The sequence below is a fragment of the Oncorhynchus nerka genome, linkage group LG22, assembly GCF_034236695.1.
Source record: "Oncorhynchus nerka isolate Pitt River linkage group LG22, Oner_Uvic_2.0, whole genome shotgun sequence".
NCBI lineage: Eukaryota > Metazoa > Chordata > Actinopteri > Salmoniformes > Salmonidae > Oncorhynchus > Oncorhynchus nerka.
The window spans coordinates 660,478-685,478 of NC_088417.1; the positions used below are offsets into that span (position 1 = coordinate 660,478).

The 25,001-nt window shown below is 47.7% G+C and overlaps 1 protein-coding gene across 3 annotated transcripts in view; it reads right to left on the bottom strand.

Annotated features, from left to right (window-relative positions):
* Positions 1-25,001, bottom strand: part of cry-dash (cryptochrome DASH) — a 56,547-nt gene that overhangs the window by 10,687 nt on the left and 20,859 nt on the right. For all 3 annotated transcript variants that reach the window (XM_065006859.1, XM_065006857.1, XM_065006858.1), the window contains exons 3-10: positions 23,072-23,165; positions 18,862-18,992; positions 17,475-17,718; positions 5,799-5,872; positions 5,154-5,243; positions 4,576-4,655; positions 4,434-4,493; positions 4,077-4,234 (exon numbers count right to left, since the gene is read on the bottom strand). In XM_065006859.1, coding sequence (XP_064862931.1) covers positions 4,077-4,234; positions 4,434-4,493; positions 4,576-4,655; positions 5,154-5,243; positions 5,799-5,872; positions 17,475-17,718; positions 18,862-18,992; positions 23,072-23,165 — 931 coding nt within the window. The remainder of the gene's footprint in view (positions 1-4,076; positions 4,235-4,433; positions 4,494-4,575; positions 4,656-5,153; positions 5,244-5,798; positions 5,873-17,474; positions 17,719-18,861; positions 18,993-23,071; positions 23,166-25,001) is intronic.

Consider the following 25,001-nt stretch of genomic DNA (forward strand, 5'->3'; position numbering starts at 1 on the left):
GCTGGGTCTAGTTCCCATCTGTCCTATCACAGGCTGGGTCTAGTTCCCATCTGTCCTATCACAGGCTGGGTCTAGTTCCCATCTGTCCTATCACAGGCTGGGTCTAGTTCCCACCACCTTGGATACATCTGTCCTATCACAGGCTGGGTCTAGTTCCCATCTGTCCTATCACAGGCTGGGTCTAGTTCCCATCTGTCCTATCACAGGCTGGGTCTAGTTCCCACCACCTTGGATACATCTGTCCTATCACAGGCTGGGTCTAGTTCCCACCACCTTGGATACATCTGCCCTATCACAGGCTGGGTCTAGTTCCCATCTGTCCTATCACAGGCTGGGTCTAGTTCCCATCTGTCCTATCACAGGCTGGGTCTAGTTCCCATCTGTCCTATCACAGGCTGGGTCTAGTTCCCATCTGTCCTATCACAGGCTGGGTCTAGTTCCCACCACCTTGGATACATCTGTCCTATCACAGGCTGGGTCTAGTTCCCATCTGTCCTATCACAGGCTGGGTCTAGTTCCCACCACCTTGGATACATCTGTCCTACCACAGGCTGGGTCTAGTTCCCACCACCTTGGATACATCTGTCCTATCACAGGCTGGGTCTAGTTCCCACCACCTTGGATACATCTGTCCTATCACAGGCTGGGTCTAGTTCCCATCTGTCCTATCACAGGCTGGGTCTAGTTCCCATCTGTCCTATCACAGGCTGGGTCTAGTTCCCACCACCTTGGATACATCTGCCCTATCACAGGCTGGGTCTAGTTCCCATCTGCCCTATCACAGGCTGGGTCTAGTTCCCATCTGTCCTATCACAGGCTGGGTCTAGTTCCCACCACCTTGGATACATCTGTCCTATCACAGGCTGGGTCTAGTTCCCATCTGTCCTATCACAGGCTGGGTCTAGTTCCCACCACCTTGGATACATCTGTCCTATCACAGGCTGGGTCTAGTTCCCATCTGTCCTATCACAGGCTGGGTCTAGTTCCCATCTGTCCTATCACAGGCTGGGTCTAGTCCCCATCTGTCCTATCACAGGCTGGGTCTAGTTCCCATCTGTCCTATCACAGGCTGGGTCTAGTTCCCATCTGTCCTATCACAGGCTGGGTCTAGTTCCCACCACCTTGGATACATCTGTCCTATCACAGGCTGGGTCTAGTTCCCATCTGTCCTATCACAGGCTGGGTCTAGTTCCCATCACCTTGGATACATCTGTCCTATCACAGGCTGGGTCTAGTTCCCATCTGTCCTATCACAGGCTGGGTCTAGTTCCCATCTGTCCTATCACAGGCTGGGTCTAGTTCCCATCTGTCCTATCACAGGCTGGGTCTAGTTCCCACCACCTTGGATACATCTGTCCTATCACAGGCTGGGTCTAGTTCCCATCTGTCCTATCACAGGCTGGGTCTAGTTCCCATCTGTCCTATCACAGGCTGGGTCTAGTTCCCATCTGTCCTATCACAGGCTGGGTCTAGTTCCCACCACCTTGGATACATCTGTCCTATCACAGGCTGGGTCTAGTTCCCATCTGTCCTATCACAGGCTGGGTCTAGTTCCCATCTGTCCTATCACAGGCTGGGTCTAGTTCCCATCTGTCCTATCACAGGCTGGGTCTAGTTCCCATCTGTCCTATCACAGGCTGGGTCTAGTTCCCATCTGTCCTATCACAGGCTGGGTCTAGTTCCCACCACCTTGGATACATCTGTCCTATCACAGGCTGGGTCTAGTTCCCACCACCTTGGATACATCTGTCCTATCACAGGCTGGGTCTAGTTCCCATCTGTCCTATCACAGGCTGGGTCTATTTCCCATCTGTCCTATCACAGGCTGGGTCTAGTTCCCATCACCTTGGATACATCTGTCCTATCACAGGCTGGGTCTAGTTCCCATCTGTCCTATCACAGGCTGGGTCTAGTTCCCACCACCTTGGATACATCTGTCCTATCACAGGCTGGGTCTAGTTCCCATCACCTTGGATACATCTGTCCTATCACAGGCTGGGTCTAGTTCCCATCTGTCCTATCACAGGCTGGGTCTAGTTCCCATCTGTCCTATCACAGGCTGGGTCTAGTTCCCATCTGTCCTATCACAGGCTGGGTCTAGTTCCCACCACCTTGATACATCTGTCCTATCACAGGCTGGGTCTAGTTCCCATCTGTCCTATCACAGGCTGGGTCTAGTTCCCATCTGTCCTATCACAGGCTGGGTCTAGTTCCCATCTGTCCTATCACAGGCTGGGTCTAGTTCCCACCACCTTGGATACATCTGTCCTATCACAGCCTGGGTCTAGTTCCCACCACCTTGGATACATCTGTCCTATCACAGGCTGGGTCTAGTTCCCATCTGTCCTATCACAGGCTGGGTCTAGTTCCCATCACCTTGGATACATCTGTCCTATCACAGGCTGGGTCTAGTTCCCATCTGTCCTATCACAGGCTGGGTCTAGTTCCCACCACCTTGGATACATCTGTCCTATCACAGGCTGGGTCTAGTTCCCATCACCTTGGATACATCTGTCCTATCACAGGCTGGGTCTAGTTCCCACCACCTTGGATACATCTGTCCTATCACAGGCTGGGTCTAGTTCCCACCACCTTGGATACATCTGTCATATCACAGGCTGGGTCTAGTTCCCATCTGTCCTATCACAGGCTGGGTCTAGTTCCCATCTGTCCTATCACAGGCTGGGTCTAGTTCCCATCTGTCCTATCACAGGCTGGGTCTAGTTCCCACCACCTTGGATACATCTGTCCTATCACAGGCTGGGTCTAGTTCCCATCTGTCCTATCACAGGCTGGGTCTAGTTCCCATCTGTCCTATCACAGGCTGGGTCTAGTTCCCATCTGTCCTATCACAGGCTGGGTCTAGTTCCCACCACCTTGGATACATCTGTCCTATCACAGGCTGGGTCTAGTTCCCATCTGTCCTATCACAGGCTGGGTCTAGTTCCCATCTGTCCTATCACAGGCTGGGTCTAGTTCCCATCTGTCCTATCACAGGCTGGGTCTAGTTCCCACCACCTTGGATACATCTGTCCTATCACAGGCTGGGTCTAGTTCCCATCTGTCCTATCACAGGCTGGGTCTAGTTCCCATCTGTCCTATCACAGGCTGGGTCTAGTTCCCATCTGTCCTATCACAGGCTGGGTCTAGTTCCCACCACCTTGGATACATCTGTCCTATCACAGGCTGGGTCTAGTTCCCATCTGTCCTATCACAGGCTGGGTCTAGTTCCCATCTGTCCTATCACAGGCTGGGTCTAGTTCCCATGTGTCCTATCACAGGCTGGGTCTAGTTCCCACCACCTTGGATACATATGTCCTATCACAGGCTGGGTCTAGTTCCCATCTGTCCTATCACAGGCTGGGTCTAGTTCCCATCTGTCCTATCACAGGCTGGGTCTAGTTCCCACCACCTTGGATACATCTGTACTATCCTTTCAGATCTAAGTGCAGAGGGAGGCTAGGGGTCAAAGGTAGGGGCTAGGGGTTGATTTAGTCTTGGGCACCAGCCTCACCAGTAAGTAGTGGAACCACTCGACCCCCATCCTCCAGTCTAGTCCCAGGTCCCAACTCTAACACTAACCTTGGCCAGGAGCCTCACCAAAAGGTAGTGGAACCACTCGCCCCCATCCTCCAGTCTAGTCCCAGGTCCTAACCCAGGTCCCAACTCTAACACTAACCCTGGCCAGGAGCCTCACCAAAAGGTAGTGGAACCACTCGCCCCCATCCTCCAGTCTAGTCCCAGGTCCTAACCCAGGTCCCAACCCTAACACTAACCCTGGCCAGGAGCCTCACCAAAAGGTAGTGGAACCACTCGACCCCCATCCTCCAGTCTAGTCCCAGGTCCTAACCCAGGTCCCAACCCTAACACTAACCCTGGCCAGGAGCCTCACCAAAAGGTAGTGGAACCACTCGACCCCCATCCTCCAGTCTAGTCCCAGGTCCCAACCTTAACCGTAACCCTGGCCAGGAGCCTCACCAAAAGGTAGTGGAACAACTCGACCCCCATCCTCCAGTCTAGTCCCAGGTCCTAACCCAGGTCCCAACCCTAACCTTAACCCTGGCCAGGAGCCTCACCAAAAGGTAGTGGAACCACTCGGCCCCCATCCTCCAGTCTAGTCCCAGGTCCTTGGTGAGGAAGCTGGCTACGTTTTGGCGACCCCTGTTAGACATGAACCCCGTCAGCGCCAGCTCTCGCATGTTGGCATCAACGAACGGCACCCCGGTACGACCCTCTAGAACAACGAGAAAGAGGAGTTACAACAACTCAGTAGTATGAGAGATGATAGTTTGAACATTGTTACGGTATATTTACCACAGTGCATCCCACAGACGTTCAGTTCCCTATACTTGCCTTATACAGCTCTGTGTAGTCACCTCGTAGAGCAGAGTGGTATTGTAAAGACTATAGATATGTAATGATTTCTCCCTAACCTTTCCATGCATTGAACAGATTCATGTCCTTCTTCCAAGGGATGGATTTGTCCTGAAGGCCTGATGAAAACACATAACCACCATGAGATAATGTGCAATAAGCTTCAGATGACAACATATACAACTGGCTTTCCAACTTTACCTTTGATGTCAAACAGTCTGTCTCCGTATTTGGCTCCTACAAACTTGAAATAGTCTCTCCAGAGCAGCTCAAATACTACCCTGTTGGAAGACATGTACCGTCAGTCTTGCTTAATAAAACCCCATCACTTCTTCTATTCAATTCACAGTCTATTCAGTTACCTGAACTAAGTACACTAAAAGGTGCATCTCCTACCCAGCCACCCTGGCTCATCACAGCTATAGTACAAGTTAAACATTTGGACACACTCATTCCAGGGTTTTTCTTTATTGTTACTATTCTCTACATTGTAGAATAGTGAAGACATCAAAACTATTAAATAACACATACGGAATCATATAGTAAGAAAAAAAAAAGTTTAATAAAAATATATTTTACATTTTAGATTCTTCAAAGTAGCCATCCTTTGCCTTGATGACAGCTCTACTACGTAGAAAATAGTAGAAATAAAAACTCTGGAATGAGTTCTAAAACCTTTGACTGGTATTGTGCATAACAGGAGATAAACATGGATTTAGTGACTGATCTCATCATGTTCCTGAAAACAACAGGATACGAGATAGCAGGAAGGAACTCACCAGTATGTGCTCTGATTGGCTGTTCGTTCACTCTCATACTTCTTGATCTGTTGGTAGATATACCTGGGGGAGATACAGCCTATAGCCAACCTGTAGAATACAGTTATAGATACAGTCTATAGTTTTTTTGCCAGCGCTGAAGACATCCATATCGGTCTGCAAATACATTTTATAGTGAGTGCATACATTTTCATACTGGTCCCCTGTGGGAATTGAACCCACAACCCTGGTGTTGCAAGCACCAATATTCCCCAAAAAATGTTGTTTTCCATGTTATTTGATCAAGAATAATATTTAGTTTGATGTGGATGTTTTGTGTCTTTGCCCATAGCTATGGACCATTTGATGTAAATGTTTGAGGACAGGGTTTTGTTCTTTCTGGATTACATTAGAATGACAATCGCAGGGCAACATCTCTTACAATTCCAACGATTAAATCTTACAAGCTACTGTTTTTAATCATACAACTAAGTTTTTGCTAAAGTGAAGACACTGAAAAACATTGTTGCCTGCGCTATAGACATCTATATCGGTTTGCTAATACTAGTAAAGGCTCAGTGAACTACTTCTACTTTATTCTGATTGTTCAGGGGGTGCTGCAGTACCCTCAACACCCGTACTTCCCGTTCCCGTGCTGGTACTTACCATGGGGAAAATTTTGTGGAATAGTCCAGTCCTATCAGGCCGTTACGAGTCTCCTTGTAGGTAGCCACAGCATCCTGCATGAGACACATACCAGCTGTATCACAATATCCTACACAACAAACACATACAATACCAGTCAAAAGTTTGGACACCAACTCATTCAAGGGTTTCTTTATTTTAGTATTTTCTACATTGTAGAATAATAGTGAAGACATCAGAACTATGAAATAACACAAATGGAATCATGTAGTAAACAAAAAAGTGTTAAACAAATCAAAATATATTTTATATTCTTCAAAGTAGCCACCCTTTGCCTTGATGACAGCTTTGCAAACTCTTGACATTCTCTCAACCAGCTTCATGAGGAATGCTTTTCCAAACAGTCTTGAAGGAGTTCCCACATATGCTGAGCACATGTTGGCTGCTTTTCCGTCACTCTGCAGTCCAACTCCATCTCAATCATCTCAAATTGGGTTGAGGTCAGGTGATTGTGGAGGCCAGGTCATCTGATGCAGCACTCCATCAATCTCCTTCTTAGTCAAATAGCCCTTACACAGCCTGGATGTGTGTTGGGTCATTGTCCTGTTGAAAAACAAATGATAGACCCACTAAGAGCAAACCAGATGGGATGGCGTATCGCTGCAGAATGCTGTGGGAGTCATGCTGGTTAATCTTGAAATGCCTTGAAATCTAAATAAATAACTGACAGTGTCACCAGCAAAGCACCATCACACCTCCTCCTCCATGCTTCACGGTGGGAACCACACATGCAGAGATCATCCGTTCACCTACTCTGCGTCTCACAAAGACACGGAGGTTGGAACCAAAAAATATCAAATTTGGACTCATCAGACCAAAAGGACAGATTTCCACCGGTCTAATGTCCATTGCTCGTGTTTATTGGCCCAAGCAAGTCTCTTCTTATTATTGGTGTCCTTTAGTAGTGGTTTCTTTGCAGCAATTCAACCATGAAGGCATGATTAGGGTTAGGCATGCAGTCTCCTCCGAACAGTTGATGTTGAGATGTGTCTGTTACTTGAACTCTGCGAAGCATTTATTTGGGTTGCAATTTCTGGTAACCCTAATGAACTTATCCTCAGCAGCAGAGATAACTCTGGGTCCTCCATTCCTGTGGCGGTCCTCAGGAGAGACAGTTTCATTATAGCGCTTGATGGTTTTTGGGACTGCACTTGAAGAAACTTTCATAGTTCTTGACATTTTCAGATTAAGACATGAAGGTGAGTCAAAGTAATGATGTTCTGTTATTTTATCTTTGCTTATTTGAGCTGTTTGTGCTATAATATGGATTTGGTCTTTTACCAAGAAGTGGCTATCTTCTGTATACCCCCCTATCTATCACAACACACCTGATAGGCTCAAAGCATTAAGGAAAGAAATTCCACAAATTAACTTTTAACAAGGCACACATGCTAATTTAAATGCATTCCAGGTGACTACCTCATGAAGCTGGTTGAGAGAATGCCAAGAGTGTGCAAAGCTGTCATCAAGGCAAAGAGTGGCTACTTTGAGGAATCTCAAATATATTTTGTTTTGTTTAACACTTTGTTGGTTACTACATGATTCCATATGTGTTATTTCATAGTTTTGATGTCTTCACTATTATTCTACAATGTAGAAAATAGTAAAAAATAAACCCTGGTATGAGTAGGTGTGTCCAAACTTTTGACTGGTACTGTATGTCTGCTATATTATCATTGGACCAAATGAAAGGTTTTCATGATGAATGAATGTACCACTACTACTTTAACACGAGTAACCTGCTCCACTTAACAGCTAACTTCCTGCTCCACTTAACAGCTGCTCCACACCATTTGATGAGAGCCCCAGTCCTATACACTATGACGTGTGCCTAGGGAGGGGAGGTTGACGTGTGCCTAGGGAGGGGAGGTTGACGTGTGCCTAGAGAGGGGAGGTTGACGTGAGCCTAGAGAGGGGAGGTTGACGTGTGCCTAGGGAGGGGAGGTTGCCGTGTGCCTAGGGAGGTTGCCGTGTGCCTAGGGAGGGGAGGTTGCCGTGTGCCTAGGGAGGGGAGGTTGACGTGTGCCTAGGGAGGGGAGGTTGACGTGTGCCTAGGGAGGGGAGGTTGACGTGTGCCTAGGGAGGGGAGGTTGACGTGTGCCTAGGAAGGGGTGGTTGACGTGTGACTAGGGAGGGGAGATTGACGTGTGACTAGGGAGGGGAGGTTGAGGTGTGACTAGGGAGGGGAGGTTGAGGTGTGACTAGGGAGGGGAGGTTGAGGTGTGACTAGGGAGGGGAGATTGACGTGTGACTAGGGAGGGAGGTTGAGGTGTGACTAGGGAGGGGAGGTTGAGGTGTGACTAGGGAGGGAGGTTGAGGTGTTACTAGGGAGGGGAGGTTGAGGTGTGACTAGGGAGGGGAGGTTGAGGTGTGACATGTGACTAGGGAGGGGAGTTTGAGGTGTGACATGTGACTAGGGAGGGGAGGTTGAGGTGTGACTAGGGAGGGGAGGTTGAGGTGTGACTAGGGAGGGAGGTTGAGGTGTGACTAGGGAGGGGAGGTTGAGGTGTGACTAGGGAGGGAGGTTGAGGTGTGACTAGGGAGGGGAGGTTGAGGTGTGACTAGGGAGGGGAGGTTGAGGTGTGACATGTGACTAGGGAGGGAGTTTGAGGTGTGACATGTGACTAGGGAGGGAGGTTGAGGTGTGACTAGGGAGGGAGGTTGAGGTGTGACTAGGGAGGGGAGGTTGAGGTGTGACTAGGGAGGGGAGGTTGAGGTGTGACTAGGGAGGGGAGGTTGAGGTGTGACTAGGGAGGGAGGTTGAGGTGTGACTAGGGAGGGAGGTTGAGGTGTTACTAGGGAGGGGAGGTTGAGGTGTGACTAGGGAGGGGAGGTTGAGGTGTGACATGTGACTAGGGAGGGAGTTTGAGGTGTGACATGTGACTAGGGAGGGGAGGTTGAGGTGTGACTAGGGAGGGAGGTTGAGGTGTGACTAGGGGGGAGGTTGAGGTGTGACTAGGGAGGGAGGTTGAGGTGTGACTAGGGAGGGAGGTTGAGGTGTGACTAGGGAGGGAGGTTGAGGTGTGACATGTGACTAGGGAGGGGAGTTTGAGGTGTGACATGTGACTAGGGAGGGGAGGTTGAGGTGTGACTAGGGAGGGGAGGTTGAGGTGTGACTAGGGAGGGGAGGTTGAGGTGTGACTAGGGAGGGGAGGTTGAGGTGTGACTAGGGAGGGGAGATTGACGTGTGACTAGGGAGGGAGGTTGAGGTGTGACTAGGGAGGGAGGTTGAGGTGTGACTAGGGAGGGGAGGTTGAGGTGTTACTAGGGAGGGGAGGTTGAGGTGTGACTAGGGAGGGAGGTTGAGGTGTGACTAGGGAGGGGAGGTTGAGGTGTGACTAGGGAGGGAGGTTGAGGTGTGACTAGGGAGGGAGGTTGAGGTGTGACTAGGGAGGGAGGTTGAGGTGTGACTAGGGAGGGGAGGTTGAGGTGTGACTGGGGAGGGGAGGTTGAGGTGTGACTAGGGAGGGGAGGTTGAGGTGTGACTAGGGAGGGGAGGTTGAGGTGTGACTAGGGAGGGAGGTTGAGGTGTGACTAGGGAGGGAGGTTGAGGTGTGACTAGGGAGGGGAGGTTGAGGTGTGACTAGGGAGGGGAGGTTGAGGTGTGACTAGGGAGGGGAGGTTGAGGTGTGACTAGGGAGGGGAGGTTGAGGTGTGACTAGGGAGGGGAGGTTGAGGTGTGACTAGGGAGGGGAGGTTGAGGTGTGACTAGGGAGGGGAGGTTGATATTGACTTTTCTTACTAGCACTGACTTTGCTGATACACTCTCCAAAAAGTACTGAACTCAAACACTTGTCCCTGTAGTGGTGCCCTGTAGTGGTGCCCTGTAGTGGTGCCCTGTAGTGGTGCACTGTAGTGGTGCCCTGTAGTGGTGCACTGTAGTGGTGCCCTGTAGTGGTGCCCTGTAGTGGTGCCCTGTAGTGGGTGCCCTGTAGTGGTGCCCTGTAGTGGTGCACTGTAGTGGTGCCCTGTAGTGGTGCACTGTAGTGGTGCCCTGTAGTGGTGCCCTGTAGTGGTGCCCTGTAGTGGTGCACTGTAGTGGTGCCCTGTAGTGGTGCACTGTAGTGGTGCCCTGTAGTGGTGCCCTGTAGTGGGTGCCCTGTAGTGGTGCCCTGTAGTGGTGCCCTGTAGTGGTGCCGTGGTGCCCTGTAGTGGTGCCCTGTAGTGGTGCCCTGTAGTGGTGCCCTGTAGTGGGTGCCCTGTAGTGGTGCCCTGTAGTGGTGCCCTGTAGTGGTGCCCTGTAGTGGTGCCCTGTGGTGGTGCCCTGTAGTGGTGCCCTGTAGTGGTGCCCTGTAGTGGTGCCCTGTAGTGGTGCCGTGGTGCCCTGTAGTGGTGCCCTGTAGTGGTGCCCTGTAGTGGTGCACTGTAGTGGTGTCACGGTTCATGAATCCACTGCCTCCTTTTCTCTCTCTCTCTCTCTCTCTCTCTCTCCCGTGTTTGTGTGGGCGTGGTTTCTAATCTCGGCCTGATTGTCTGCGCCAGCTGGAATCACTTATCTTCCCTTTATATGTTCTGTAACCAGTGTTTCTTGTTGTCAGATCGTTGTTACTTCCCTGAGGTTGTGTCGTGTGTCCGTACTCATCTCTCGCCGCCCTTGTGTGGATTATCTGCTGTGCTCCTTCCTACCCATCCGGACACTCTCCCTGGGTTTCTCAGCACGCTCACATAGGAGGATGTGCCCTAGTCCCTGGGTCGGATTCCGTCTGAGTACAGTCTGTCTGTCCTGTTGCTGCTGTAACCTATATTCATTAAACCATCGTTGCTTGCATCTTGCATCCGCCTCTGTATTGTTACAGAACGATCTGACCTGACCATGGATGCAGCGAGTTCAACGAGTCTGACCGAATTCATTTCCCGTAGTATCACGAGAATGGATCAACAAGAGGAGAACATCTCCAGCACAGGTCGGGAAGTACAAGCCATTGCGACGCAGGTATCCCAGCTGACCCAACAATTACAACATCTGAGGGGTCTCGCTGCGCCACCTACACCGGCAGTTCAACCCGCCCCGCCAGAGCCGGAGTCCCAGCTAGAGCCACGGCTACCGACACCAGAGGGTTATTCAGGTGATCCTGACTATTGCAGAGCTTTTCTTACGAGATGTTCCATGCATTTCTCGTTGCAGCCACGGACCTTCAACCGTGAACAGTCTAAGGTAGCATTCGTACTCACACTGCTATCAGGCAAAGCGGCTCTTTGGGGAACGGCGGTGTGGGCGAACCAGGACCCATGCTGCACCTCTTTCCAGACACTCTCCGAGGAGATGAGAAGGGTCTTCGATCGGGCCGTGGCGGGTAGGGAGGCGGCCAGACTACTCGCTGACCTTCGCCAAGGAGACCGTTCAGTATCGGAATACTCCATCCAATTCCGCACTCTGGCCGCAGAGTGTCAGTGGAACGAGGAGGCGCAGTGGGACATGTTCCTGCATGGGCTGGAGGACCGGATCCAGAAGGAGATTTATGTTCTGGACCTTCCCAGGAGTTTAAATGGACTAGTGGAACTAGCCTTGAGGGTCGACGCCGTCTGAGTCGTGTTGGCCGCCGAGCATGCCCTAACAGACCGTATAACGACACGGAGGGCTGGCATGCCAGCGGCGGGAACACGGCCAGTTCAACCTCCGCTCACGAACCCATGCAGCTGGGAGAGCTCGCCTCTCCCGGGAAGAGAGGGAGAGGCGGAGATCCCAAGGACTCTGTCTCTACTGTGGTAGAGCGGGCCACTTTATCCACTCCTGCCCGGTAAAAGATTAGGCCCGGTAGTAAGAATGAGGCTACTATCGGGTGGTGTCACCACAGAGAAGACCTCATCATCTACTCTCCTCCCGGTAAGACTAAGATGGGCCAACCACACGCACGACACCCAAGCCTTACTGGACTCAGGAGCAGAGGGTAATTTCATGGACTTCAAGCTCGCTCACAAACTCCAGATTCCTATCACCTCACTCACGCACAAGATATCCGTCAACGCTCTCAATGGTCAAGAACTACCCAACATTTCTCACACCACTGAACCTATCACACTCATCACTTCTGGCAATCACACTGAGACACTATCATTTCTACTTATGGACTCACCCCTTGCACCATTAGTTCTCGGCCACCCTTGGCTCACCCAACACAACCCCAGAGTTGACTGGGGTCATAATTCTATATCCATGTGGAGTAACAAATGTCTTGAGTCCTGTTTAGTGTCTGCTTGTTCGTCTGTGTCTGATTCTGTGTTTCTAGAGGAGGCGGTGGATTTGTCTAACGTGCCCGTTGAATACCTCGACCTGAAGGAGGTGTTCAGTAAGTCCCGTGCTGCTTCTCTTCCTCCGCATCGTCCCTATGACTGTGCAATAGAATTATTGCCAGGTGAGTCTCCGCCTAAAGGCAAGTTATATTCACTCTCTGTTCCTGAGAGGGAGGCTATGGAGAGATACATCTCTGGTTCTCTGGCATCTGGATTCATTCGTCCTTCCTCTTCTCCAGCGGGGCGGGGTTCTTCTTTGTGGAGAAGAAGGACGGATCTCTGCGTCCTTGCATTGATTACCGTGGGTTGAATAACATCACAGTGAAAATACCTATCCCTTACCGTTGATGTCCTCAGCCTTTGAAAGGTTACAGGGAGCATCCGTATTCACTAAGTTGGATTTACGTAATGCATATCATTTGGTTCGCATAAGGGGGGGGGGCGAATGGAAGACCGCGTTTAACACCCCCAGAGGGCACTTCGAATATTTGGTCATGCCTTTTGGGCTATCCAACTCCCCAGCGGTTTTCCAGGCACTCGTAAATGACGTGCTGAGAGATATGATTGATCAGTTCATATATGTTTACCTGGATGACATACTGATTTTTTCTTCTTCTCTCCAGGAACACGTTCAGCACGTCAGACGAGTGCTTCAGAGGTTGTTGGAGAATGGACTTTTTGTCAAGGCGGAGAAATGCATTTTTCATGCACAATCCGTTCCATTCCTAGGTTACATCGTCTCGACTGAAGGTATTCGCATGGATCCTGACAAGGTTAAGGCTGTGGTGGATTGGCCAAGCCCAGATTCCCGTAAGGCCCTACAGAGGTTTCTGGGATTCGCCAATTTCTACCGGCGTTCGTTCGCAACTTTAGCCAGATAGTCGCTCCTCTTACCGCCTTAACCTCCCCAGAGTGACGTTCAGGTGGTCCGATACAGCCGAGGCTGCATTCGTCAAACTCAAGAGCCGCTTTGTTTCGGCTCCCATCCTCATAGCTCCCGATCCCTCGCGTCAGTTCGTGGTGGAGGTGGACGCTTCAGAGGTGGGGGTAGGTGCGGTACTTTCCCAACGTTCCTCTTCTGACGACAAGATGCACCCTTGCGCGTTCCTTTCCCATCGGTTATCACCTGCGGAACGCAACTACGACATTGGCAACAGAGAGTTGTTGGCAGTGAAGTTAGCACTGGAGGAGTGGCGCCATTGGTTAGAGGGTTCGGGGTACCTTTATAGTTTGGACCGATCACAAAAATTTGGAATATATCAGAACCGCCAAGCGACTCAACTCCAGGCAGGCGCGGTGGGCACTCTTTTTCGGACGTTTTGACTTCTCTCTCGTATTGCCCGGGTTCCAAGAATGTCAAACCCGATTCCCTTTCTCGCATTTTTGACCATTCCGAACGCCCATCCACTCCCGAGTGCATCCTACCCGGGACCCTAGTGGTCTCCACACTCACATGGGAGGTTGAATCGAGGGTCAAAACGGCCTTAGAAGGGGTAACGCCTCCGCCCGGTTGCCCGCCTAATCGGTTGTTTGTGCCGGAGGGGTGTCGGTCCGATGTTATTCGGGTGGGGGCATTGCTCCAACGTAGCGTGTCATCCAGGAGTCAGTCGCACTAGCTTTTTTGGTTAAGCAACGCTTTTGGTGGCCACTGATGGCTCGTGACATTCACAGTTTTGTCTTGGCTTGCTCGGTTTGTGCCACTGGGAAGACTTCTAATCGACCCCCAGATGGGTTACTCCAACCGCTGTCGGTCCCTTCGAGACCCTGGTCCCACATCGCGCTAGATTTTGTTACCGCCCTCCCGCCTCCCAGGGCAAGACGGTTGTTTTGACCGTGGTGGACCGGTTCTCGAAGGCGGCTCATTTTATTCCCTTGCCTAAATTACCATCTGCCAAGGAGACAGCGGTAACTGTCGTGGATCACGTCTTTCGCTTACATGGTCTGCCGATGGACGTAGTTTCTGACAGGGGGCCCCAATTTGTGTCCAAGTTTTGGCAAGAGTTTTGTAGGTTACTGGGAGCGAGTGTCAGCCTGTCTTCAGGGTTTCATCCCCAGAGCAACGGTCAGCGGAGAGGGCCAACCAAGATTTGGAGAGAGTGTTGCGATGTTTGGTTTCTAAGAATCCCTCTTCCTGGAGTCAACAACTCTCTATGGTTGAGTACGCTCACACCCGTTGCCAGTGGCAGCCACGGGTCTCTCTCCGTTTGAGTGTAGTTTAGGTTACCAGCCACCTATCTTTCCCAGTACGGAGTCCGAGGTGTCTGTTCCCTCCGCTCACGCTTTCATCCAGATCACGCATGGAGCAGAGCCCGTGAGACTCTTCTCCGGGTGGGGCGCGCACCAAGACTAAGGCCGATCGCCACCGGTCGAAGCCTCCGGTATACGTCGTTGGCCAAAGAGTGTGGCTTTCTACTAAGAACATTCCACTCCGATCCGTTTCGAACAAGCTTGCCCCCAAATTTATCGGCCCGTTCAAAGTCACCAGGATCATTAGTCCGGTGGCGGTCCGGCTCCAGCTTCCTCCGGCGTATAGGAGAATTCATCCTACCTTTCATGTGTCTAAAATAAAACCTGTGTTTCAGGCACGCATTAACCCACCGGTCCCGGTTCCCCGCCGCCACGACTTGTTGATGGGGAACCCACCTTTTCTGTCAATCGTATTTTGACTCTAGAAGGAGGACGCGGATTCCAGTACCTGGTGGACTGGGAGGGTTACGGCCCGGAGGAGAGAAGTTGGGTACCTGCTAGGGACATTCTGGATCACTCCCTTATCGATGATTTCAATCGACAGGTAAATTCGCCTGGGAACGCCAAGAGGCGTTCCTAGGGGGGTATTGTCACGGTTCATGAATCCACTGCCTCCTTTCTCTCTCTCTCTCTCTCTCTCTCTCTCTCCCGTGTTTGTGTGGGCGTGGTTTCTAATCTCGGCCTGATTGTCTGCGCCAGCTGGAATCACTTATCTTCCCTTTATATGTTCTGTAACCAGTGTTTCTTGTTGTCAGATCGTTGTTACTTCCCTGAGGTTGTGTCGTGTGTCCGTACTCATCTCTCGCCGCCCTTGTGTGGATTATCTGCTGTGCTCCTTCCTACCCATCCGGACACTCTCCCCTGGGTTTCTCAGCACGCTCACATAGGAGGATGTGCCCTAGTCCCTGGGTCGGATTCCGTCTGAGTACAGTCTGTCTGTCCTGTTGCTGCTGTAACCTATATTCATTAAACCATCGTTGCTTGCATCTTGCATCCGCCTCTGTATTGTTACAAGTGGTGCCCTGTAGTGGTGCACTGTAGTGGTGCCCTGTAGTGGTGCCCTGTAGTGGGTGCCCTGTAGTGGTGCCCTGTAGTGGTGCCCTGTAGTGGTGCCCTGTAGTGGTGCCGTGGTGCCCTGTAGTGGTGCCCTGTAGTGGTGCCCTGTAGTGGTGCCCTGTAGTGGGTGCCCTGTAGTGGTGCCCTGTAGTGGTGCCCTGTAGTGGTGCCCTGTGGTGGTGCCCTGTGGTGGTGCCCTGTAGTGGTGCCCTGTAGTGGTGCCCTGTAGTGGTGCCCTGTGAGGTATGGGTACATAATTGTACCCTTGCAGTTCGTACCCATACCCATTCTTTCCAGCACCACCCCAATATCAACATATGTAAAAATGGTTCTCGTTTCTATGTTTGGTAGTAAACAGATAGAGGAAGATATGTTTCCAATGACATAATCAACCAATTAGTAGGAAATTAGCAGGCAAGCCTCGTCACAATTGGTTAAAATCACATGATGCACACCGATGACATCATTGGAAACACATATCTTCCTCTATATTATTTTTACCACAAAACCTAGAAATGTGCCATTATCACATACTGTGTGTTGATGTTGGGGTGGTGCTGGAGATTATGTTGACATTTTCCTTTAAAAAAAAAAGAGACAAAAGGTACAAAATGTGCCTTTTTAGAGTAGCACCACAGTGACAACAGGTTCTGTTCCTTTAACGTTGCAAAACCTCATCCCCGACCAGCAACTGTTAAGCCAACACCTTGTTAAGGTCTCCCAGTCAGGTTAAGATCACTACAATATAAATTAAAACTCTTTATTGTTACATGCTCTTAACTCAACATTTATAAAGACTTCTGAACTAGCAGTGGACATGCTTCAAACTTTAATTAGCATAACCATAGACCACTTAAAAGATGGGTACAACACTTTCACTCACGGGTGGCCAAAAATAACTAAGTGAAAGCCACGCCCCCACTCAGTCACCGCCCTCCACCCCAATGAGTGTACCTTTATATTCAAATATATGTACCACTGTACTAGTTTATCCGCACATGTTCCTTAAGGCAGTGAACAGTACTAGGGGAGATCATCTACCTCTGAAGGTACATGATGTGTATTTAGACTAGATGTACCTCAGAGAACACTACTGGACCTTAACCTACATTATAACAGAACACTACTGGACCCTAACCTACATTATAACAGAACACTACTGGACCCTAACCGACATTATAACAGAACACTACTGGACCCTAACCGACATTATAACAGAACACTACTGGACCTTAACCTACATTATAACAGAACAATACCGGACCCTAACCGACATTATAACAGAACAATACTGGACCCTAACCGACATTATAACAGAACAATACTGGACCCTAACCTACATTATAACAGAACAATACTGGACCTTAACCTACATTATAACAGAACACTACTGGACCTTAACCTACATTATAACAGAACAATACTGGACCTTAACCTACATTATAACAGAACAATACTGGACCTTAACCTACATTATAACAGAACACTACTGGACCTTAACCGACATTATAACAGAACAATACTGGACCTTAACCTACATTATAACAGAACAATACTGGACCCTAACCTACATTATAACAGAACACTACTGGACCTTAACCTACATTATAACAGAACACTACCGGACCTTAACCGACATTATAACAGAACAATACTGGACCTTAACCTACATTATAACAGAACACTACCAGACCTTAACCGACATTATAACAGAACACTACTGGACCTTAACCTACATTATAACAGAACAATACTGGACCTTAACCTACATTATAACAGAACAATACTGGACCCTAACCTACATTATAACAGAACACTACTGGACCCTAACCTACATTATAACAGAACACTACTGGACCCTAACCTACATTATAACAGAACACTACTGGACCTTAACCTACATTATAACAGAACAATACCGGACCCTAACCTACATTATAATAGAACAATACTGGACCCTAACCTACATTATGAGAATGTAGCAGCTTTACTGAGGAAAGTGTCCTACTTGCTGTGACAGAGAAGTGGTCGTCTCACCTCGCCATCTGAAGATGAATGCGCTAACTGTAAGTTGTTCTGGATACATGACTAAAAAGTACTCACCGTGTCCCAGAAGTAGTGCTGTAGTCTGGCCAGGGCCTGAGTCTCTCCCCCACTGCAGGGGAAGGCAGAGCGAGGGTCCCTCACAGTATCTGTCTGCTCCAGGTCTTCTGGGGAGGGGATGAGGCCTTCATCCAGACCTGACCCAGGGGGGAGAGGCTTCAGCTGGTCTAGGGTGGGCAAGACCGGCCTCACCCTGCCCTGGGTTTCCACTGCCTTCCTGAACTGGGTGTATACGTCAGGCAGCCTATCACAGGAGAGGATAGAGCAGGGTTACATGTCATGCAACCTATCACAGGAGAGAATAGAGCAGGGTTACATGTCAGGCAACCTATCACAGGAGAGAATAGAGCAGGGTTACATGTCAGGCAACCTATCACAGGAGAGAATAGAGCAGGGTAACATGTCAGGCAACCTATCACAGGAGAGAATAGAGCAGAGTTACATGTCAGGCAACTTATCACAGGAGAGAATAGAGCAGAGTTACATGTCAGGCAACCTATCACAGGAGAGAATAGAGCAGGGTAACATGTCAGGCAACCTATCACAGGAGAGAATAGAGCAGAGTTACATGTCAGGCAACCTATCACAGGAGAGAATAGAGCAGAGTTACATGTCAGGCAACCTATCACAGGAGAGAATAGAGCAGAGTTACATGTCAGGCAACCTATCACAGGAGAGAATAGAGCAGAGTTACATGTCAGGCAACCTATCACAGGAGAGAATAGAGCAGAGTTACATGTCAGGCAACCTATCACAGGAAAGAATAGAGCAGAGTTACATGTCAGGCAACCTATCACAGGAGAGAATAGAGCAGAGTTACATGTCAGGCAACCTATCACAGGAGAGAATAGAGCAGGGTTACATGTCAGGCAACCTATCACAGGAGAGAATAGAGCAGAGTTACATGTCAGGCAACCTATCACAGGAGAGAATAGAGCAGAGTTACATGTCAGGCAACCTATCACAGGAGAGAATAGAGCAGAGTTACATGTCAGGCAACCTATCACAGGAGAGGATAGAGCAGGGTTACATGTCAGGCAACCTATCACAGGAGAGAATAGAGCAGAGTTACATGTCAGGCAACCTATCACAGGAGAGGATAGAGCAGGGTTACATGTCAGGCAACCTATCACAGGAGAGAATAGAGCAGGGTAACATGTCAGGCAACCTATCACAGGCGAGAATAGAGCAGGGTTACATGTCAGGCAACCTATCACAGGAGAGAATAGAGCAGGGTTACATGTCAGGCAACCTATCACAGGCGAGCCTGACTTCATATTGTAGTGATTATCCAGACACTGAGCAGCCCAATCTCAGAGGACTACTTTCTCTGTCACATGAATAAAATCAAATGAACTTGATCTTGACCCCTGTGGTCTTCTCTCACCTGGATAGGTGGTTGAAAGGGAGGTCGTCTCGGTGGTATAGTGTCGACCCCCAGCAGGTGTGAACTTTAACCTTCATCTGAGAACAAATATCCCTCACTCCTCTCTCCACCTGCTGGTCCTCTGGCACCACCTACAGGAGTGGATAAGAAAGCACAACACATTGATGAGGACGGAAGGAGTGTGATTCTGAATGGTCAGATCTCTTAGCAACAATGACAAGCAACTGTCATGTGAGGAATCGTAAGTGACTCGTTTCAGCTAGTTCCATCTTGTTCTTCATACCATGACTTGTTTTGAGGCGTTTTGACTAAGATCTATACTAATATGGCTAAAATTCTCTAGCTAGCAAACCAACAACCTTTAATGATGAATGAGAGACAATAAGTACTCATTCTGCAAATGTGTTGGAGACTAAATTTAGTTCACATCTTGTCAACAATTTAAGACAACCTTGTCTGTTTGCCCCACAGTTGCGCATCCGTCAGATTTGTTGGTAAACTATCAACCCATGTATAAGTCTATACTCTCTGATTTAATTTAACCAGGTTTTTCTCATCGAGACAAAAAATACCCATTTTAAGGAGAGACCTGGACTACTAAGGCGTAGAGATATATAGATATATACCTAGATATAAGCTGATAGAGAATGATAGATATAGAATGATATAGAATTATAGAGATATAGAATGATAGAGATGCGAGATAAAGGATTGGACACCTACTCATTCAAGCAATTCAAAATATATTTTATATTTGAGATTCTTCAAATAGCCACCATTTGCCTTGATGACAGCTTTGCAAACTCTTGGCATTCTCTCATCCAGCTTCATGAGATAGTTACTTGGAATACATTGCAATTAACAGGTGTGCTTTCTTAAAGATGATTTGTGGAATTTCTTTCCTTCTTAATGTGTTTGAGCCAATCAGTTGTGTGTTTGAGCCAATCAGTTGTGTGTTTGAGCCAATCAGTTGTGTGTTTGAGCCAATCAGTTGTGTGTTTGAGCCAATCAGTTGTGCGTTTGAGCCAATCAGTTGTGCGTTTGAGCCAATCAGTTGTGCGTTTGAGCCAATCAGTTGTGCGTTTGAGCCAATCAGTTGTGCGTTTGAGCCAATCAGTTGTGTGTTTGAGCCAATCAGTTGTGTGTTTGAGCCAATCAGTTGTGCGTTTGAGCCAATCAGTTGTGCGTTTGAGCCAATCAGTTGTGCGTTTGAGCCAATCAGTTGTGCGTTTGAGCCAATCAGTTGTGCGTTTGAGCCCATCAGTTGTGCGTTTGAGCCCATCAGTTGTGCGTTTGAGCCCATCAGTTGTGCGTTGTGTGTTTGAGCCCATCAGTTGTGTGTTTGAGCCCATCAGTTGTGTGTTTGAGCCCATCAGTTGTGTGTTTGAGCCAATCAGTTGTGTGTTTGAGCCCATCAGTTGTGTGTTTGAGCCCATCAGTTGTGTGTTTGAGCCCATCAGTTGACTTGTGACAAGGTAGGAGTGGTATACAGAAGATAGCCCTATTTGGTAAAAGACCAAGTCCATATTATGGCAAAAACAGCTCAAATAAGAGAAACAACAGTCCATCATTACTTTAAGACATGAAGGTCAGTCAATACGGAACATTTCAAGTGCATTTGCAAAAACCATCAAGTGCTACGATAAAACTGGCTGTCATGAGGACCACCACAGGAAAGGAAGACCCAGGTTTACCTCTGCTGCAGAGGATCAGTTCATTAGAGTTAACTGGCTCTCATGAGGACCGCCACAGGAAAGGAAGTCCCAGAGTTAACTGGCTCTCATGTGGACAACCACAGGAATGAAAGACCCAGAGTTACCTCTGCTGCAGAGGATAAGTTCATTAGAGTTAACTGTCTCTCATGAGGACCACCACAGGAAAGGAAGACCCAGAGTTACCTCTGCTGCAGAGGATAAGTTCATTAGAGTTAACTGTCTCTCATGAGGACCGCCACAGGAAAGGAAGACCCAGAGTTCCCTCTGCTGCAGAGGATAAGTTCATTAGAGTTAACTGGCTCTCATGAGGACCGCCACAGGAAAGGAAGACCCAGAGTTCCCTCTGCTGCAGAGGATAAGTTCATTAGAGTTAACTGGCTCTCATGAGGACTACCACAGGAAAAGACCCAGAGTTACCTCTGCTGCAGAGGATAAGTTCATTAGAGTTAACTGGCTCTCATGAGGACCGCCACAGGAAAGGAAGACCCAGAGTTCCCTCTGCTGCAGAGGATAAGTTCTAAGTTCATTAGAGTTAACTGGCTCTCATGAGGACCGCCACAGGAAAGGAAGACCCAGAGTTACCTCTGCTGCAGAGGATAAGTTCATTAGAGTTAACTGGCTCTCATGAGGACCGCCACAGGAAAGGAAGACCCAGAGTTACCTCTGCTGCAGAGGATAAGTTCATTAGAGTTAACTGTCTCTCATGAGGACCACCACAGGAATGGAAGACCCAGGTTTACCTCTGCTGCAGAGGATAAGTGCATTAGAGTTACCAGCCTCAGAAATTAGCAATTAACTGCACCTCAGATTGCAGTCCAAATAAATGCTTCAGAAGTAGAGGTCGACCGATTATGGTTTTTCAACGCCGATACCGATTATTGGAGGCCCAAAAAGCCGATCCCGATTAATCGGCCGATTTAAAAATATATATATATTTGTAATAATAACAATTACAACAATACTGAATGAACACTTGTTTTAACTTATTATAATACATCAATAAAATCAATTTAGCCTCAAGTAAATAATGAAACGTGTTCAATTTGGTTGAAATAATGCAAAAACAAAGTGTTGAAGAAGAAAGTAAAAGTGCAATATGTGCCTTGTAAGAAAGCTAACGTTTCAGTTCCTTGCTCAGAACATGAGAACATATGAAAGCTGGTGGTTCCTTTTAACATGAGTCTTCAATATTCCCAGGTAAGAAGTTTTAGGTTGTAGTTATTATAGGACTAATTATAGGACTATTTCCATCTCTACCATTTGTATTTCATTAACCTTTGACTATTGGATGTTCTTTTTTTTCTTTCTTTTTTTGTGTGTAATTTTACCCCTTTTTCTCCCCAATTTCGTGGTATCCAATTGTTGTAGTAGCTACTATCTTTTCTCATCGCTACACCTCCCGTACGCTCTCGGGAGAGACGAAGGTTGAAAGTCATGCTTCCTCCGATACACAACCCAACCAAACCGCACTGCTTCTTAACACAGCGCGCATCCAACCCGGAAGCCAGCCGCACTAATGTGTCGGAGGAAACACTGTGCACCTGGCAACCTTGGTTAGCACGCACTGCGCCCAGCCCGCCACAGGAGTCACTGGTGCGCGATGAGACAAGTTTCAGGCTTTTATTTTGAAAAATGAGCGACAAAGATCACATTGCGTAAGTGGATAGGCGGGGGCTCTCAGAGTGAGTTTTGCGCAACAGAGTAAAGCCGCCATTGTTTCTCCCTGTCCTATTGAAAAACCTACACTCCCGGTTGATATATTATCGAATATATATTTGAAAAACAACCTGAGGATTGATTATAAAAAACATTTGTCATGTTTCTGTGGACATTATGGATATTAGTTGGGATTTTCGTCTGCGTTGTCGTGACAGCTCTTTCCTGTGGATTTCTGAACATAACGCGACAAACAAACATAGATATTTTATGGAACAAAAGGAACATTTGTTGTCTAACTGGGAGTCTCGTGAGTGAAAACATCTGAAGATCAAAGGTAAACGATTAATTTGATTGCTTTCTGATTTTCGTGACCGAGCTACCTGATACTAAGTGTATTTAATGTTTTGCTAGGCTATCGATAAACTTACACAAACGCTTGGATTGCTTTCGCTGTAAAGCATATTTTCAAAATCTGAGACGACAGGTGGATTAACAAAAGGCTAAGCTGTGTTTTGCAATATTGCACTTGTGATTTCATGAATATGAATATTTTTTAGTAATATTATTTGACTGTCTTCACTATTATTCTAAAATGTAGAAAATAGTAAAAATAAAGAAAAACCCTTGAATGAGTAGGTGTTGGTGATTGGTACTGTATACAATGAACAAAAATATAAACGCAACAGTTTCCTTTCAAATAAGGAAATCAGTCAATTGAAATAAACGTATTAGATACAATATCTATAGTGGTGAGTAAGATACATATATTGATAGATATGATGTTGCTATAGGGGTGATAAATAAAGAGTTAATATGTTGTGTACTAAGTTACTAACCTCTTCATGGAAGGCCACAGCGCTAACAGAACCTAGCTGCTTAATGAGGTCACCAACCACCTCCTGTGGCCTGCCCCGTCTCACCACCAGGGTGCTGGAAGAAAAAACACACAGCAGCCCCAGTTAACACTGTCTGAGAGCAAGCTGCATCCTGGGTAGTGGATTAGTCATCTCTCTCTCTCGTAGAAACAGGATGGGATGACGGCTCTGTTCATGTAAACAATAGTAACTAAGGCAATAGTATAGTACAGCGCTTTCAAGACAAGTAACAAAGTGTTTGAAATAAATGGTCATTTGAAACCATACATTAAAATAATCTTTATAAAAAATGTGTCTTCAACAGGGATATAAAAAGGCACTGAATCGGCAAGCCGTATCTCTGGCAGACCACTCCAAGAAAACCTGTAGAAGCCCAGGTGTGTCCTGAACCAGCCATTGTTATTATCACTATATATATATATATAATACTGAGCTGGAGAGATTAAGACAGGGGCTATACTACCTGCTATAGGTTAGGAGGGCTATACTACCTGCTATAGGTTAGGAGGGCTATACTACCTGCTATAGGTTAGGAGGGCTATACTACCTGCTATAGGTTAGGAGGGCTATACTACCTGCTATAGGTTAGGAGGGCTATACTACCTGCTATAGGTTAGGAGGGCTATACTACCTGCTATAGGTTAGGAGGGCTATACTACCTGCTATAGGTTAGGAGGGCTATACTACCTGCTATAGGTTAGGAGGGCTATACTACCTGCTATAGGTTAGAGGGCTATACTACCTGCTATAGGTTAGGAGGGCTATACTACCTGCTATAGGTTAGAGGGCTATACTACCTGCTATAGGTTAGGAGGGCTATACTACCTGCTATAGGTTAGGAGGGCTATACTACCTGCTATAGGTTAGGAGGGCTATACTACCTGCTATAGGTTAGAGGGCTATACTACCTGCTATAGGTTAGGAGGGCTATACTACCTGCTATAGGTTAGGAGGGCTATACTACCTGCTATAGGTTAGGAGGGCTATACTACCTGCTATAGGTTAGGAGGGCTATACTACCTGCTATAGGTTAGGAGGGCTATACTACCTGCTATAGGTTAGGAGCATCCGCCATGCAAAGTATGACTGACTGACCTCAAAGTTGTGGCACATTATGGTTATGGTGTGGTACATTATGATTATGGTACATTAAGGTTATGGTACAGTACATTGTGGTTATGATGTGGTTCCATCATGGTTATGGTGTGGAACATTACGGTTATGGTGTGATAAATTAAGGTTGTGGTACATTATGGGTATGATGTGGTACATTATGGGTATGATGTGGTACATCATGGTTATGGTGTGGTACATCATGGTTATGGTGTGGTACATCATGGTTATGATGTGGTACATCATGGTTATGGTGTGGTACATCATGGTTATGGTGTGGTACATCATGGTTATGATGTGGTACATCATGGTTATGGTGTGGTACATCATGGTTATGGTGTGGTACATCATGGTTATGGTGTGGTACATCATGGTTATGGTGTGGTACATCATGGTTATGGTGTGGTACACAAAGGTTATGGTGTGGTACACAAAGGTTATGGTGTGGTACAGTCAGGCCACATTACATTAAGGTTATGGTACGGCGCATTCTGGTTATGATGTGGTACATTACGGAGATGGTATGGCACATTATGGGCATGATATGGTACATAGAGGTAAATGTACAGTATGACTAAGGTGTGGTATATAAAGGTTATGGTACATCATGGCTATGGTGTGGTACATTATAACTAACACGTGGTACATAAAGGTTATGAATGGTCCATTATGGCTATGGTACATTGTGATTATGATGTGGCACATTACGGTTTTGATGTAGTATATTACAGTTGTGGTACATTATGGTTATGGTGTGGCACATTACGGTTATGGTACA